The sequence below is a fragment of the Netta rufina genome, assembly GCF_964035555.1.
Source record: "Netta rufina genome assembly, chromosome: W".
NCBI classification, from domain to species: domain Eukaryota; kingdom Metazoa; phylum Chordata; class Aves; order Anseriformes; family Anatidae; genus Netta; species Netta rufina.
In genome coordinates, this window is record NC_140139.1 from 10336129 (window position 1) to 10354152 (window position 18024).

The 18024-nt window shown below is 47.4% G+C and overlaps 1 protein-coding gene and 1 pseudogene across 2 annotated transcripts in view; both read right to left on the reverse strand.

The window, feature by feature from the left end:
* The window catches only part of LOC311220835, a 138936-nt pseudogene extending 125278 nt beyond the window's left edge, over positions 1 to 13658 (reverse strand). Inside the window, exons 1-3 of the transcript in view lie at positions 13598 to 13658; positions 11615 to 11729; positions 11413 to 11499 (exon numbers count right to left, since the gene is read on the reverse strand). The product of the transcript in view is annotated as an uncharacterized misc_RNA (transcript). The remainder of the gene's footprint in view (positions 1 to 11412; positions 11500 to 11614; positions 11730 to 13597) is intronic.
* A 1602-nt stretch (positions 13659 to 15260) lies between these two features.
* LOC311220909 (protein ARK2N-like) overlaps positions 15261 to 18024 on the reverse strand; it is a 115328-nt gene continuing 112564 nt past the window's right edge. Inside the window, exon 5 of the mRNA XM_084304551.1 lies at positions 15261 to 17650. Within this exon, the coding sequence (XP_084160677.1) occupies positions 17461 to 17650 (190 nt within the window). The 3' untranslated portion in view covers positions 15261 to 17460. The remainder of the gene's footprint in view (positions 17651 to 18024) is intronic.

Sequence of the window (18024 nt, forward strand, 5' to 3'; positions counted from 1 at the left end):
TGGGGGACAGCCACTACCTGCCACATATGAGGTGAGATTTCCATCATGCAGATGGGTTATTTCATGTTTGCAGACTATCTCATCCAGGCTTTTAGTGGCTTCAGTTGGTGTGAGATTCAGCAGCTCTCCAAACTCCTGGTCTTGGACCTCTGGCGGTGGTAGGAGACCCCAGTGTTGGACACCAGGAACTGTATGTTGGGAGAACTGCTGAGCCCAGTTAGACCAGTCATTGATGCTAGCACAAGAGGCGAGGAATTTGCCAGGTAAATTAACACAATGCTGTTCGGGAAGGTTGGTGGCCTGGGTGAGACACCTGTAGCCTTGATGAACTCTTTCCATGAGAGTCTAACCCCTGGTAAAACTGATGCTTTGATTCTGCTTTTCCCAGATAAAATTGGTGTTCAGTACTGTTCCTGAACTGGCAACATGTAGGTCAGGTGAAGCATTTAAAAGACCAGATTTCCAAACTAATACAAGATCTGGTGATGCATCTAGTGGATATCCCAAAATGGCCATGAAGCTCCAACCCTACAGCATATCGTAACCCGTAGACTGCTCCCACCTCATTGCAGACCCAGCCAAGCAGTTAATTAATCTCAGACTAGTTCAAGCTTTCCTCTACCCCCAGAAATTCCTCTCTGAGCATGGCTGTCCATCCATCGAAGCTATGGGAGATGGAACAGGAGATGGGACGGGAGGCTGTCAGAGACAATGCTCTGCTTCTCAGCTGCTGATTAAACTGGGATGACAATGCTCAGCAAAATGCCAAATTAATTAGTGCTAGCCACACAATCTACAGGTCCCTTTTGGCTTCAAAATTTTAGAATCTCCCAAATTCATTTTCACATACCTCACCAGCCTGACATTTTCCCTTGAATTTTCTGTTCCTAAAGCTGTGTCTGTCTTTAATAAGGATGCTTGTGCCATTTTTAGACACTGTGATCTTGAATGCATGACAGGAAGAATTCAGAGCCTTTCAGAGGGGATGGACTAATCTTTGGCTGATATTTAGCAGAGGCTTGCAGAACAGTGCACCACCTCCTGCTTGATATTGCGATGACCTTTCAGCTTCATTTGTGAGGCCATCTGAAATTTGCTTGATTTCAGTTCCTCTGCAGGACCTTCAAGCATATTTTTCATGCTGTGGTAAATCACACAACACCCAAATTAGCTGATTCTGGGCTTAAATAACACACAGAGATGGCAAAGCACTTGACTGGTATGGTGCGAACCAAGCTGGTTTATGGACCCTGTTTTACAGAGGGGACAGGAGAGGGGCAGAGGGCAACCTGGCCTGGGCAGCAGAGGTGGTGGTGGTGGGCATGGGGCCAGATCGAGTGTCTCTGACAAAAAAGTGCTCATACAACTGCAGGTTGCTGCCATACCATCCCTTTCCCCACTTCACCTTGGGGATGCAGTGGGAACCAAAGCCACCTTTTCCTCTATGGCCAGCCAAGGTCTCCTATACCGCCCGTTTGCATTTAGGGATATCATCCTGGCCATGCTAACACACCAATTTGGGTGTTACCATGGCTAGGAAGAGGAATCAAAGAAGAACAGCAGGGCTGAGTTTCTACCATTAGCAGCCTGGATACCCCTTTTTGCTTTACACATCCCGTTTGTCTCAGCTTCAGGCAGTTTTCTGCCCCGCAAGCCATACACATGTGACCAGGAACAGGAAGAGCTATCCCAGGAGCAGCTGGGTCAGCCCTGGGGAGGGGGCAGTGGATTTACAGACTATAAGAGAGCTCAATTCCATCTACATGTATCACTCCTGCATCTTAGAGGGTGAAGGCCCATCCTTCCCAAAGCATCTCGGAGCACCTTCTACAGTGTCAACCCCAGATGTTCAGGAAGCCTTCAGGAATTTGTAACTTGACCTTTTTAGCTGGCACCATGACACCCCAGAGCTTCCCCCTGGCTCCAGTGAGGCATCTCTGCTCCAGAGCAAGGGGGAGACTATGCCTTTCCTGCCAGCAGCTGGGATGCTGAACTCCTTCTCCAGCTTTGCTCTCTCCGACAAGAGCCTCCATCTCTCGCTTGCACCACCATAGCAAATGTGCCACAGGACGAGTGTGGCCCATCCTTAACAAACAGGTGATAAACCCAGGTGCTACTCCCAGCCTGGTCACCTACCTGTACCTTTTACCTTTGGCATAGCCCCCACCCAGCTCAGCCCATGACCCGTTGCACAGATGTTCTCCGCAGAGAGCATCCTCACAGAGGGAGCATCCCAAATCAACACAGGCTCCCTGTCCCCTGGATATATCACATCAGCCTGCACTTCCCACTGGAGTGAGGCCTGCAGCTGAGTACCATGGATGGGGGGAGACCCCATCCATGCTGGGCACCCAGCTGGATTTTAGCCATTCCCAAGGCCAGATGGGGTGCACAGTCACTGCAGGTAGCATGCAGCTGGGTCAAGCAAGGCAGCACCCCGTGGGCAATGGGTGCATTGGAGGAGACCCCTCAAGGGTATAGGGCCTGTGCATCCTAGTGAAGCAAACAAGACCAGGAGGGTGATAGTGATGGTGATGGGATGAACCCATGTGAGTGTGGCAGAGGGCATCACAAAATTTCTCACCAGTTCAGGGCAATCAGACCATGCCATGCTCTTCCCAGCAGCACACAGAAGCCTACCAAGAATGTGCAGTTCTGAAGTAGAAAAAAATACACCTTTTCTAGCCCCACATGTGACCTCCAAGCCCCAAGGAATTTTACTGATTGCTAAATTTAATTTATTTTGCTGTCTTCTCAGCTTTGCAGTGCTGGGCCAGTGTTGTTTCCATTACAACCTGATGGTGTTCAGAGAAGCTTCAAATTAAATATCAGTCACACATTAAGGTCAGGCAGCTCAGTTCCATTAATGGGTGGCAAGGTTCAGCCTCCATGTAATGAATGATGCCCGCGCCTCTTAATGATACCAGAAGAGGGACTGGGCAGCACCAGCGCACAGCAATTGGCACCCCACTGACACTGGGACCACACAATTGATTTAAAAAGTCCATTCATCTTCTACAAATCATGGCTTCAGTTTTCCTGACCTGTGACAAATGAACATAAGCCTCAACTGAAAGACAGAGCCAAGAGAGAAAGAAAAATAAAAACACAAAAAAAAAAAAAGAAAGAAAAGAAAAAGCAAGAAACAGATTTCAGCAAGGTTGTTCTGTTTCAATTTCTGCCCCTCACTTTATGAGCAAAGTTAAAGGTTTTTTACCCTGCTGTTAGATTCCTGCTAGCCACAAAGAGGTCACAGGGGATTTAAAGATGCTTCAGGTTCCTCCTTGTTGCTGGACTCATGGGCTTTGGGTCTGGATATGCCCACCGCAGTCAGACCTGTAGGGTGCTATTCTCCACCTGGTTTTCACAGACCAGCAGCCACCAAAACTGGGGCCTCCTTGGGCTCTGCAAGCTGCCAAGAAGTGGCTCTGGGGAGCCAGCGTTTGCATGGCAGGGAAATGTCACCTCCACATCCCCTCTTGGCATGGCCCCATGGCCGCTGGCCCACTGCACCAGCAGTTTCTCTCCCTGCCTCTCCCTGCGAAGTGACATAGCTACTGTCACCCATGGGCAAAGGAAGATTTACTGCTAAAAATGTCAGAAAACACTTTTCCTACTCTTTAGCACAATTAACCCAAACCTGAGGGTGCATCCAGGTCATGTCTATGCTGGACCAGTATGAGCTGCGATTCCTTGTAGAGCCGGTATTATCAAAGCCCCATTTGGGATGCAAGGTGAGGATGTTCTCCACTGTGTAACACAAGAATGACTTGGAGAAGAAGTTGACTTGCACTGGGCTGAAATCAGAAGCTGCTCCATTGAAGCAGGATGAAAATGTTAGTAATTTGTGATACACAGAGTCTACACAGCTGTGTGCCCAACACCATCATTTCATGTGTAATTGGGGTGGGAGAGAAGAGGAGGTGGGGAAGAGGAGGAGATAGGACCTTAGGGCACTACCAATGCATGGAAAGTCTGGGTTGCAGGCTGGAAGCTGTCACATTGTCATTGCTGAGGCATTTGGGAGGTTTACAATAGCTCTTTTACTCTGTAAAATTCATCCTTCCTAAAGCAAAACATTTATTCCACTTGAGTACAAATAAGAGTTAAATATAGGCAGATCAGCTTAATAGTGTAGTTATGCTTATTAAAGTGACTGTAAAACTGACAGCAAGGCATTTCACATTAATTCCCTCTCAGTGGCTCCAAATCTGATTTACTTTGACAAATCTCCTGCTACTGAGAAGAGGCCACAAGGCTCCACATCAGCTGCCAGACAGAGGTGGTGGATTCAAAAAGCCAAGATCTACCAGGCACACGAGGAAAGCAAACCTATTGATCAGAGCGGCTAGATAAGGAAGTCATATGGTTACTGTTGGCAGTTAGGTTTTCCCCAGATCATTATTTTTAAGCAGATTTCATAGAAAAGATGTGGCCTGAGTCACTCTTCCAACTGCTGTAATAGGTGATAACGAGAAAATGCGTTATCTTGGATTAAAATAAAATAAGGTTAAAATCATTCTTTAAAGAAAAGTCTATCTCCTTTATCTTTGCTCAGTAAGGAGCATGGAAAGGAGGATGAAATCTTGACATCCACTTTTCCCCATCCCCATTTACATTTCCCCAGGAACTTTACCTACCAAGCAGCAGACTCATCCACATTTTTCCTGTTCCCTGAATTTTACACCCAGTAGCCTGCAAGATGGATACCAGCATGTTGTATAGGGGAAGGCAGGAAGGTGGGAGACCAAAAGCCCTCACACAACCTTAGGGAAGACCAGAGGGTCCTGCAGAGCTGGGATCAGCATGACGTGCCCACACACCTCTTGCCCACCCAACCTACATGTGATGTTTGGGCACATGGGAGCATGTCCAGCGCTTTGGGGAGAGCAGGTTCCTGCTCCAGGCATTATATCAGCCCTGTGGTGGTTGGAGACCAGCCCCATGCAGATGTGGCTGTGCAAGTGGATCCACATGGAAAGTTCCCTTGTTTGGACTCTGGTGCCAAGCAGAAAGAATGTGTCCTACGTTGAGTTTTATGATGGGGAAAGTTTTATGGGCTCAGTTTTGCCCTCTGGGAGGTGGGAATTGGGGGAAACAGTCACTTTTCCATTGTGCTTTTAATCATTCAGTTTTGGGAAGATGCCCCAGGTGCAAACTGCGCCCCTGCCTAGATGGCCCTGGGAGAAGGTGTCCTCCCAGGGAATGCTGGCCCAGGAGCAGACACCACTGAGGTGCTGTCAGCAACATCCTTGCACATATTCCAGCCTTGGCTGGGTAAGACCCTGAGACACCCTGCCCCAAGCAGGAGGCTGGAGACCTCCAGAAGTCCCTTCCCAACTTAAGTACTCAGCAACTCTTGTCAGCTGCTGGAAGATGCTCTAGCAAAAGCATAAAGTGCCCACAGCAGCACGATGGGGCAGCTGGGTGTGTGCCTCCTCATTACAGCCCCAAAAGCACCAACAGCATGGAAGAGTATCCTCTTCCTCAGCTGCAAGGGGTGTGCTTGTGAATGCACACCCATGCACGGAGGAAGGCGGTGCACAGCACTTCTGCATCACGAGGAGTGCAGATTTCACTTAAAGCCTAGAATAAAAATAGTACCAGGTGTGTATTTTCCATTTATACCATCAGTTTGCAGCGTACCAGAACCTTGTGTACCAGGCAAGGCAGGAATAGATACGTCTTGTGTTTTTTTGTTTGTTTGTTTTGTTTTGTTTTTCAGTGCTAACTGCTGAATCCCAGAGAAGACTTCTGCCTGAATTGAAATAATAGGGCATGAGTGATACTAAGCCATGTAATGTCTGGTGGTTGGTGGTTTTGGCAGATATCAAGTAGAAGAGAGAAAAGCAGCAATTATAAAGGTATATTTCAGATCTAGCCCAGCTCTGGAGAAAAATACCAGCTGTTCAAGCCACAAGCCCTGTTGACTCCACAGAGCTCCCAGTAACAAACAAAAAGGAATTAAAGTTGGGACCTGAACTTTTAAGTTTACGTTAATTAAAGCCTGCTGTTTCTAGGACATTGCTGAGCTGCATTTCTAAAATTTATCTCGTGTTCTTTGAAAAAGATAAACTACAAAGTATATAAACCCATCTCTCCATTTGGAAGAAGAAGCATTTTGACCAAGCAAATCAAACCAAGCCCAACAAGGAGGTGCCGGCAGGCTCAGAAGTCACTCATAATTTGGCAGATCTGCAAACATACAGCCCAGAGAGGAGACCACGGGCTGTCCCCAAGCCCTGAGTACCCTCGTGAAGAAAGCTCAACTTCTGACATTTCACAGTGGGCTTGTTCTAGTTTTTACAGTAACAACACAAGCTGTACAGATGGAAAACTTCCTCCCAGGGCCCCTGGGTTCAGGTCATTTACTCTCCTGCTTTGACAGTGTATATGAGTTTCTGCTCTGTGATTTGGAGAGCTGCACGGCAGCATAGCCCCCACTAGCATTAACCTGCACACAGTTGTAAAGGCACAGATGCCCTTGTACTATGGATGCAGCTCAGGCAGAGTTTCATTTTCTCAGTGAAGAGCTGTGTCCAACTTAACCAAGCTGCCCAGTCCTTCAGAGCAGCTATGCTTGTTGGACAAGTATCCATTTCACTTCATTTTATGGAAACACAGCAGTGACCACCCCATCCCCTGCCCAGCTTGGATGTGGTGGAGACCCACGGTTCTCCAAGCCACACCAGGGCTCAGACAATTCCTATCCCACAGCTGCAAGATTTCCAGGATCTCTGAGCCCTGGTGAGAGCAGGACACCAGAGGTGAAAGTCCCCTTCTATGCTGGGAAGGCCTCCTGTGTGTGTTTACACAGGAAAAGCAACTCCCGTGCCTTAAGGGCTGTGCCACAGCCAACCCAAACCCCAGGGAGACGTGAGGAGCAGACCCCAGTGGCAGGTGTGAATATGAACAAAGCACTTTTTCATTAGCCTTTTGGTGCCTGAACCTTGGCAAAAAAAAAAATTGCGTTTCCATGTTGCTGTTGTGTTCTGGGCTTTTATCCCCCCTCCTTTTTTTTTTTTATTTAAATCACAAAGTCTCATTATATTTGTTGGCCTTCTCAAAGCTCCAGCTCCCTGGCGTGATGCGGGAGTGTGTGCGTCATGGCATTGCTAGAAACAGACTTGGGCTTTACACTGAAAAAAAAAAAAAAAGAAAAGCAACCAGGAGCTGGGTCTATTCACCAGCCAGAGAGGATCATTTTGGCTCTGGGGGCAGGGTACCACCTCTGCACACCCACCTGCTCATTTAACTTACCTCCGGTGGGCTGCCTTCAGAGAGGACTCCCCAAGGTCCTCTGCAGTGGTGGCAGCTCCAGGTGGGCTTAGTTGTTGGGTGCCCTGCCACTTCCCTCCTCCCCATTGCCATCCCTCTGCCTGGCTGTTGTTTGAAGGAGGGACTCACCACCAATTTGAGGCTCTTTGGCTCTTGTGCTGGCCTGGATGCTACCTCCCACCAAGGGACGTTGCTGGTGGTTTAGGTTTCTGCAAAGCATTTCCATCCCTACATTTCCCATTTGAATTGCAGGGATTTGGGAAGGGGCCCTCACTGCCTCCCTGCTCCCATCGTGGAGACCAAAAATCTGTGACCAACAATGCCAGCATGCCAAAGCCAGAAGGTGAAGGAGAGGCAAGGCACCAGTGCCCCGTTTGACATGGTGAAAGAGCAGCAGCACTTTTGCACAGGTATTTTATAAAAAGCACCTGTCAAAACCTTCCCCCCTAAAAGCAGCATTTTCTAACCAAGCCTGGAGATGAGAGAAGTTTTTTGGAGCAGCTCCTAACTCAAAGCCAGTCTTGGGTGCCTGGACACCAGAGTCACCATCAGCCTTGTTCAACTCCAAGAGTCCTCCTCAAGGGCCCTTCAAAGAAATGCCATGTCCATGAAGTCACACATTGCCTTTTCTCCACTTTTAGGGAAATGCCTGCTCCTTGCACCATTAATGGAAGAGATGCACAATAACAGCTCCACTGGAGCCCTCCAAGGAAAATGAGCAATGGGCAGCAGCACCATCAAAGCAAATAGTCCCCCAAAACATCACCCCAAGGTGAGGCATCCCCAGAAGCAATAAAATTCAAAGGAGGCTTTTGCTAGACCACAGAGTCCCTGCTTGGCGCCTTTTGCACTTCTAAACTGTTCAGAGCAGTTTCTTCAAAGCAGAGAAGAAAACCCCTGGTTTCAGTTAGGTCACAGAGAGAGAAATGTTTGCCAAAATCCATCTGAAACCAAAGCAGCTGGCCAGGCTCATCACCTCAGTGGTACGTCTGTGTGAAGATGCAAGCAGCCCCTTCCAGACAGAGGTCTACTGATGCCAACCATTGCAGGGCTGATGGTCCTTTGTCAGGGAAGATGCTCTTGTCTCACTAAAATGAAGGATTTCATCTCTTTTGAGAGGTCTTCTGCACAGAGGTACCCAGACCTCCCCCTGCACCCACACCTCAGGTGTCACCTCCAAGCAGGGAGGAAGACAGGGACATGGTGGCAGGGCCTGGGGTTGAACCACACTTCACGTCCAGCTTCTCCTTCAAGGGGAGACCTCCTCCAGAAAGCACCAGGATTTTGTGCATGCTGCAGCTCCAACCCACTGTAGTAGCCCTCATTTTGGGGGCACCCCTTTGCTCCTGCAGCTGTGACGTTGGCACGTGCAAAGTTGTCTTCCCTCAGTTATTCATGGAGACATCCAGGTTCTTCTCCAAGCTACTTAAATCCTCTTACGAACACCTCCCCACAGGCACATCCTCACATCGAAGGGTACCAACGTGCCCCTAATTGCCTCTCCCCATAACCACATCTTCACTGCTTCCAGTTTTGCTGCGGACCCTGCTCAGCTTATCTACCCAAAACAAAGTGATAATTTGCATTAAGGAGCTACAGGCCACGAGCATGCAACTTTCCTGCAGGAACATTTAAAGGCAGGAAGAGAAAACAATGGCGATTAAGAACACTTACCAGGAGAGATCCACAGTACGTGCCCACCAGCACAACCCAGCCGCTGCTGGGGCTATGAAATGCAAAGGACCAGCAGGCAGGAAAATGGGTGAGAAAAGGTCCTGGAGACTGCAAAACTAAGGACAGGAGGAGCAGAAAGGGTTAAGCAGAGGGGACTCAGAGCAGAAAGCAGTTTGATTTCACTGAGTGCTGGCTGCAGTGAGCTCAGCATGAGCGCTCCAGCACCAGCGCCCGCTCCCCAGACACGATGTGGGGCTCTGTTGTTTCAGAGGGAGAGCTGAGCAATTCCCCAGAGACCTGAGTTTCACCCTAAGAAGGTTTAGTAGTAAGATAAGACCAAGAAAGGACTAAATTAGGGCCTCCCATGGAGTCCTGTGTGGGTAGCCAAGGGAACCGTGACCCCCGTGCCCAGCCCCAATGCAGACCGACCCAAACTGAACCAAGAACAGGAGAAAATGAACATTTTCCCCACCGTGTGTTTGTCCCTGCCCCAAGCCCACTTCAGCTGTCATGCTTAAAAACCACGCTTTGCCCTTCTCCATCACAAACCTCTGCGTGGCCCAAACTCCTGGGCTTTGAGCAGGGAGCTTGCAGGAAGCAGCGCCTGGAAGCTTTACTTCAGAGACCCCCATTTAACAGGAAAGCAAAGCCTGGTGTAATCTCTTGACTCTGGGAGCTGCAGGTTTTGTAAAACCACCCAAATCCCATGATATTCCCAAGAGAGTCCAGACGCTTGGCAGTGCTGTCACGACTCTCCCGGTTGCAAAGCCAGCTCTGCTCTTGGGGATTAAAGATGCTGTGTCTGATCTAGGCATAGGAGACCTGCAACATTCCCCCACCTCTGCACTTCCAGCCATTTCCCTCCCCTACAAAAATAATCAAGCTCACACTTACTCCATGGAGCTCCTTCCAGGCGGCTCGTGGAAGAGGGCTCAGTGCCAGACCCATGGCTCGGCAGCGATCGAGCCCACAGGTGGGTGTTTCAGGGTCCCGCTCTCCCCCAAAACACACACCCTGGGGCCAGGTTTTGGTGGCCAAGCACTGGGGCTGAGGGGCCCCCGGGAGGGATTTTGGGACCCCTCTTCCCATCCCAGCAGCTCTTCCCAGCCACATTTGCTTTGGCACTTGGGCACAAACTCACCGCTTCTTAAATAACACACCTGCATGGGCCGGATCCACATGCAGCAAGGTAAGTCCATATCGACGCTCATCAGAGTTTGATGATTATTCCTCAAATGAGGGACAGCAAAATGTGACTGCCATCCCTTTACCTTTTCCTTAAAAAATGATGGAAATGGTGACCACAGCCCAAGCCCTGTGCAAGACCCAGATGGGTCCAGCTTCCATTTGGCAGCATGGTTATTAAATTCCTGCAGATATGTTTAAGACCTTTACACAACCCTTATATAAACCAGTCTCAGAGCTAGTTTTGTCCGTGTTCGGGATTATCCTTCTCCCTGTTACAGAAAGAGGTTATTTAGAGCAGCCCACGGATTCAGGTTGGTGTTGGAGGGACAAGCACACATTGTAGAAACACTGCGTGTGCCTCCACACCCACAGCAGCACCAGCACAGGATTTGTCTGGGGTTTCCTCAGCCTGCAGATGCTAAAATAAAAAAAGATTATTTTCTCTGTACAGATGGCTTTTCGAGACTCAGGGTGTCAAAGGAATTAAGTCATTAAAGTGCAGATGTATTTGATGGATTACGAGCCACGAAAACCTGCTGGTTACTGACTAATAATGCTGGGAGGTGGAGGGTGGGAATGTTTCCTCTCCTAAGAATGTGCTTCTAACAAGACAGGTCAAAATATGATGCAGATGATATTGCTTAGTACAGGTTGCCGTTAACCCAGCAGCTTTTTATTATCAGATTACCAAGGTACCCTCAGAGCATACTGACCACCCCCATTTTGCTCTGTACCAGCACCACTTTGCAGGGTAAAACCTCAGGGGCTGCAGCTGCTCATGGGTTCAGTGAGGGACCGGGTTTATCTATGTCTGGGTTTCGGGGTGGGGGAATCTTTTTTTTGTTGTTGTTTACACCATAACCAAAATTCTCATCATTTCATGTGGGGTGGGGGTTGAGTAATCAGAACAAACAAATAAAAAATAAAGAAAAAAAAAAGTCACATCAGAAAATGATCAGCCCCAACAGGCATGCACGTCTCCCTTCATGCAAGTGAGAAGCACAGCCTCCTTCCTCAGGGTGTGCACGGGGACATGTCACGCATGGACCTCAGCACTGGCCCAGGGCGAGGATAGAGCAAGAACAAAGGGGCACAGCATACACTGCATCCAGGGGAGCAGGGAGCCTGCTGCTGCTCATACGTGGGGACAGGATGGCCCAAGAGGCATCAAGCTACACGGAAAAGGAAATAAGGAGGAGGAGATTGTAACTCAGAACAGAAAACAAAAACTGAGGGTAAAACTAGAAAGAAGGTGGAAAGGCACAGCCTTACAGAATGATGCGTCTCCTGGAGGGGTGCTTGGGGAGGCCAGGCGGGTGCCTCAGACCGCTTGCTCTTGTTTGGCTTGCTAGTGCAGCTCTGCAGGGACAGCGGCAAGGGGCTCATCTGGGAATTTTAGCAGTTGGAGCCACCAAACTGCCAAAATCCGCTTTCCCCTTGTTAAGGACAAGCGCCTAGCCCTGCAGCTCCCTACCTCCTTGGAACACCGCTTGGTCCCCCTGTGCCCCAGACCCTCTCCTGCTGGCCCTGGCACCCGTGCACTGCCCTGTAACCAAAATTTGAAGGTTTTGCAGGACCCTTCTGGGGGCCTGGGGCAGCAAGGGGGAGAGGCAAGCAGCAGAACCACTCGCTAACCCTAAGCTCGTTTTGCTCAGCTCTCTGTGCTTCCAGATTTTAAGGCTCCCGGTAACTCCTCACAAGCCCATGGGCCGACTCCATGACCGAAGTGGGTGCTCAGTAGATGGCAGGCCCAGAGCAGAAAGAGGCAGCTAGGACACTAGCAGCCGGGACAGTTTTAGGGCCCCAGTCTCATAGGGCTCTGGTGGGGATATTTACAGTCCTGGAACCGAGGCATGGCAACTTCTCACCTAGCAGATGGCAAGCGTGCATCTGTGCTCAGATATAGGGCTATGGGCAGGGGGGATTTTTATTTCCCAGGGCCATTTCCCTCTTGTTAATCAGAGGGAAAGGAGAGAGAACTCCCCCCATCCATCCAGAGGCTGTCCTTCAGTTTGGTACTAGTCTGGTAAGGAAGGTGCAACGTAACTAGGATAAAATCAGTGACAGACCCTTCATTAATTATCTATCTTTTCTGATTAATAGCAAGGGCTTGGATTTATTATTTTTTTTTCCAGCTATTCCGTTGTCAAGCAGAATTCTGCATTGGCACACTGGCAACACAGAGCATGCGTTGCGGGAGCAATGTATCCACAGACTGAGGGTTGATATGGGATGGGGAAAAAAAAAAAAAAAAAAAAATATTTATGTTAAAAAAGCCCCCATGTGCGCTAGGGAGAAATCCACTCACTCAGATGTCACGATGGGGGGGGAAAGCAAGGAAAAAAATCTAAACAGCAGGATTCGACAATAAATGGGAAAACAGCAATAGAAAAATCACACTAGGTTAATACAGGAAAACTAGTTTCTTTATTGAGAGATTGTATATTAGTATTAGTGGAATCATATGTAACAATGTCATCATGCACACAATACCAAAAGGCAAGGCCCACCATGCTATGGAAGGGCAACAGAACAAAAGCAGCGTACACTAAGCAGATGTATAGGCTACAGCACATTACATTTCAGCAGGGTATGTCTCTACAGAGACATACCCTGCTGAACATACCCTGAGAGACATCAGAAACTAGGTAATGTAAAAAAAATACAGACCATGCTTTAGTTTTAGTACAAGAAAAAAAGGTAGGGATAAACAACCAAAGGGTATTCGGTACAGAAAACTACTCACAAAATAAGAACAGGAAGTAATTCAGCACAGCAGAAAATAATGTTATCCCTGGTTAATGGAAATCCATTTTGCTAGTGGGGGTGGGGGGGGGGTGGGGGGGGGGGTGGGGGGGGAGGGCGGCTGAAATCAGGCTTTATTTTTTGGGGGCGGGGGGGGCAATTGCAATCCCACCCCCCTTCTTTTACGAATTGCACCAAATCGCAGATGCCCCCTCTCCATTGCTTTTTTTTTTTTTTTTTTAATTATTATTATTTTTTAAAAATCTTTTCGGGGTTTCGGTAGCGGGACCCCCCTCCAGCCCCCCCCCCCCCCCCAGAACCCAGCAAAAGAAATCCCCCGGCAGGGATTTACAGTGCCATGTCCTCAGCCACACAAGATGGGGGGGGGGGGGGGGAGGGCACAAATGGCTGGGGTGGCCACTAGGCTACGCGAGGGGTGAATTGAATAACAGAACAACGAAAATAAACGGAAATCAGTATTTAAAAAATAAAAATAAGAGGGATGGATCTACGGAAGCGCAGGCGGGAGGGGAGGGGCGGAGGAAAAAAAACCAAAAACGTTAAGGGGGGAGGGCCGACTTAGGCTCGGGGAAGTGGGGAAGGGCCGGGGGGGGAGCGGAATGGGCGCGGCAGTGCGCCGCGCCGCGCCCCCGCCCCCCCGTTCGGGCAGCCCCGGGACGCGAACCCGCGGCCTGTCGCGGAGTGGCGGTACCTCTGTTGCGCACGGAGCCGAAGACGGGCAAGACCAGGAGGCCGACGTGCATCAGGACCATGTCGTGCCAGGGGCTCCAGCTCCCCGCCGGCACCTCTCCAGCGGCGGCGGCGGCAGCCGGACCACGCTCCCTACGTGCGCGCGCGCACATACACAGAAAGGCGGCCGCCGCCAATGGCAGCGCGCCGCGAGCCCGCGCGACACACCCACTGATGGGGGGAGGGGGGGCGCGGCCTCGTGGAGGCTGAGGGGGCGAGGGCACGCGCATTGGGTCCCCATCGCGATATTTGAGTCCCCATCCCTGTGACACCCGGACCCCGCTGGTCCCAGACCTATCCCGTGTATCCGCACACTGTATCTGGAGAATGGAAAAAAAAAAAAAAAAAAAAAAAAAAATCGACAATTTCCACACGTTTCTACCACTTGCCCCATAGCCAACTGCCTGGGGTGGCAGCTGGTGGAGGTAGTCAGGGCCATGGCGTGCACACACACACAGAAACCCAATTCACAACCCACTCACACCACTGAGAGCCTTCCCATGTGACAAAACCCATCAGAAATAAACTACCTTATCTGGCTGGAAATGTAATGGATTTTATTATTGCTATTCCTACTTCCATGGGGACTGTGGGAGGACTGGCAGACGATGAGGCCCCCAGTTTAGCATGGTGCAATTATACCTACCATCCTTGCCATTAGTGGAGGCAGTAGATAGTTTAGGGTTTCCCAAATGCAGCTCAGCATGGCACCACCTCTTGTGGTCTGCAGGACCTGGGCACAGCTCCACTGCTTGTCTACAAGTCCATTTAAAATGGCAGATCTCAGCTTGCCAGCACCGTCTGCCCACTGCGATGCTTTGTGGGGAAAACCCGAGTGCAGCAGGGGCCTAGTGGCCAAGTGCTCTGCTCAACCTGCAGGGACCAGCAGGGAGGATGGGACAAGGGGACGCCCTGGGAGAAAATACCACAAGGAGGCTGCTTGGGCAAACAAACAAAAAACATCCCAAACAAGATAATATTGTTTAAATAATACACTCTATTTTATTTTGTCTTAAAATAGTTTAACCTTTATGCTACAGACTTGTTTCAAAAAACAGAAGGTTTCATCTTGCACCAAAAATATATATATTTATATATATATATAATGCTCTGTTTTATTATTTTTTTTTCTCCAAAGACCATTAAATACTAGATGGAAAATGAGAACTAAGTAATGAGTGTCAAGAAGAATCAAAATTTTTTAACTAGAGTTGCACATTTTAAACATTTAAATTCTAAGCAATGATTTGCCTTTACTACAGAAGATTCCAAGTTTACACTCCAGCAATTCAGGAACTGCTAAACCATGAAGGGCTTGAGCCAATGTACACTGAAGCTGACGGAAAGCCCCACAATCAGCTCCAGTGGGTTCTGGATCAGGCCCTAAGTGCATTGGTTCTTAGCCATACAATGGCTAACATTTCACTTTCCTGCTGAGAAGAGCAAAACCATCCAGGCACCTTTTGCTCTCTTGTAAAAAAAAAAAAAAAAAAAAAAAAAAAACCACTTCCTAGCTATCCAGTGATTGTGGTTTTTGGATCACTACCCTTTCAAATATGTTACAAATAAAAGAAAATAATGTAGTGTTTTAAATAAAATAAAAAGAAAACCTGCATCAGACTACAATACGAGTTGTTTAAACAAACACAGTGCACAATTGGAGGAAGTTTGGTTAGGACACAGTTGCTTTTATATATACATGAAAGTCATATCATATACAAACTGAAAAACAGATAGATAGTTTGCATTTTTAATGGAAGTACTACAAATGGGTCCCTACAGCTTGCTTCAAAACTGATCTTTAAAAGACTCGATGAAACAGCAAAAAACAGCCACACTAAATCAGTGTTCCAAAGTTACCTTACAAGCATGTGTGCTAGCCCACCAAAATGACAGCCGAGTTACGTGATGAAAACATGAGGAGAAAAAGATCAACAGCCAATGCTGTTAGAGCGTCCTGACAGTGCAGGCTTTTTTTTCCCTACTGTAAGGAGCGTGGGCTCCACTCCTCCCTCCCGCCCCGAGAAAGAAACCTGTCACTAGAAGCACCACATACATTGTCTGGTCATGCAATACACTTATCACAGCTCAATGTTTTAGAAAGCTTTAAACTGGAAGAGCAATCCCTTACCTAATTGTTCTCTAAAGTGCAGTCATAACCTTTCTGCTTATTAAAGAAAAAAAAATGTTTGTTATTGACTATACCACCACTGCTGTTTTTTTTGTCTTTTTTTTTTCTTTTTACATCATTATGTAACAACACAGGTAATTGACTTTTGATGGTGTTTTGTTGTTGTTGTTGTTTTCTGCTCACAGAAAAAAAAAAAAGGAAGCCAAATATATTTAAAAATGAGCCAACACAAAAACAAAACAGAACCGTGTCCTGACTACCCCCTGTTCAGCATCAAATGGCAAAAGTCTGCTGAGAGAGCTGTAGAACATTTCCATTTGAAACATTTGAATACAAAGGAATATTTTAATTGCACAACAGACATTTAAAGTGAATATCATCTTGTTTAAGTCTAATCTTTGGCTTTTGCCTTGCAAAAGGCTCAATATGACAGATAAGGGCCAGGAACTTCCATATACGCTACAGAAACTAGAGCCCACTGAAGCAAGCGGTTCCACTGATTTCAGCTGAACAAATATTCTGGTAGAAAACATTTCCTGGATCATACCCTAGAAGCAATTCCAAAACTAGGATAAGAGACATGACCTAAAGCCAGGAAAATGGTGCAGATCTAGTTAAAGAAAAGATCACAACCTCAGGCCCTCATCTTGCAACAACCTTTAGGACAGAGTTTGAAGCACTTGAATGCTCCCGTGAGTTTCAGCGAACTGTCAGAGCTTAACAATACACACCTGCTGAAGTGCTTTGCTAGTTTGGGGCTTTACATGTTTTTTTTTTGTTTGTTTGTTTGTTTTTTATTTTTTGAGATGGTCAACGAAGCAGATAAACAATAGAAGAAATGAGGACTAGGAGCAAATATGTTTCGTTTTTCTTCTTCCCCTACTCCAGGCAAGATTCAGAAATAGGTAAAAAGCTCAGATACATTTAAAAAAAAAGAGGGATGTTGGGCCTTTTTATTACTTTTCATTTTCTTGTGCTTTTGTAATAATTAGCTGCTAGAAAGTTTCTACTATGACTATTTTAAATTATAATAAGCTGTGGGAAATGATCAGTGAAACATAATAGTCAAGTAGACAGAAGACTCAGCACTGTGAGAGTGTAAACTATAAATTATATTGAAAATAAAAGTCCTTTAATTAAAAGCTGTTCAGTGCATATGCTATGGGCCTTTTGTATTACAGACAGTTCCTCCTGCTGGTAACATAACCACATCAGCTTGGGTATAAATACTCTCGGCCCAGTTTTTGGAAGTGCTGAATACCCACAGTTCCACTGAAATCAGTGCAGACACAGCATTTCTCAAAATCACTGATGCTCACACAGGAAAACAATAACTTCTACTAACAAACCCAATATACTGATAAATGAAAAATGTTCTGAAGTTGGAGGCAGGAAAGGGTGGGAGGACAACTTTGTACACATTTCCTCAAATTAACACATACAAGTTAGCAACTATAGACGTGTTTTAAATTTGGAGCTATTGGGTCTTCATTCTGGGAAGAATCCTTTGAGAAGGCAAAAAAAAAACATTTTAAATGATCTTAAAATTATACTGCATTCTTATGGAAATGAAAAACTTCATGAGTTTGAATTTCATAACACCTGGAATAGGGCTTCTGAAGCTGAAGCTATAACAATGAACTTCTGTGCCACAAAGGGAGGAGGGATGAGGACAGAAACACAGTGACACCGCATTACAGTAGATATTTGCGTCTGGTATCTTCATCCAAAGTGAGGTCTACTACTTCTGGGGGCGAAGACCAATTCTGCTGGGGAGTCACAGCTGTCCATGATTGCGTTTGCTGAGTGTTAATGTACCGTGAGCCTGAGCCATGCTTCCAGGAAGACACACTCTGGATCACGCCTGCCCTAGGATGCACACATCTGTAGCAAGGCAAAAAGCAAAAAGCATTAAAGCTGCTATTGAATTCAAGCATGAGATTCTTAGCTTCAGTGTTTTACCACTTAGGCATTTAATTAACAAGTCCCTCCCCAAAATTTCCTTGGGGCTTTTCCATTTGTAGATCTACATCTTAAATACCCACTGATCTGCAAGTTCACCATGCTGAGACTAGACTTAAATTCATACTCAGGGGCAGAGCTGGGGAAGGGGCTGTTGGGGTTTAAATTCTTTTTAAGAACTCAATTCTACCAGTGGGCGTAAAGTGATGTTCCCCACTAAATATGTGCATGGATCCCCAGGAACCTGAAGAGTTTTCTGCCCCATCATGTGTACTATGCCATGCATTATTCAGAAG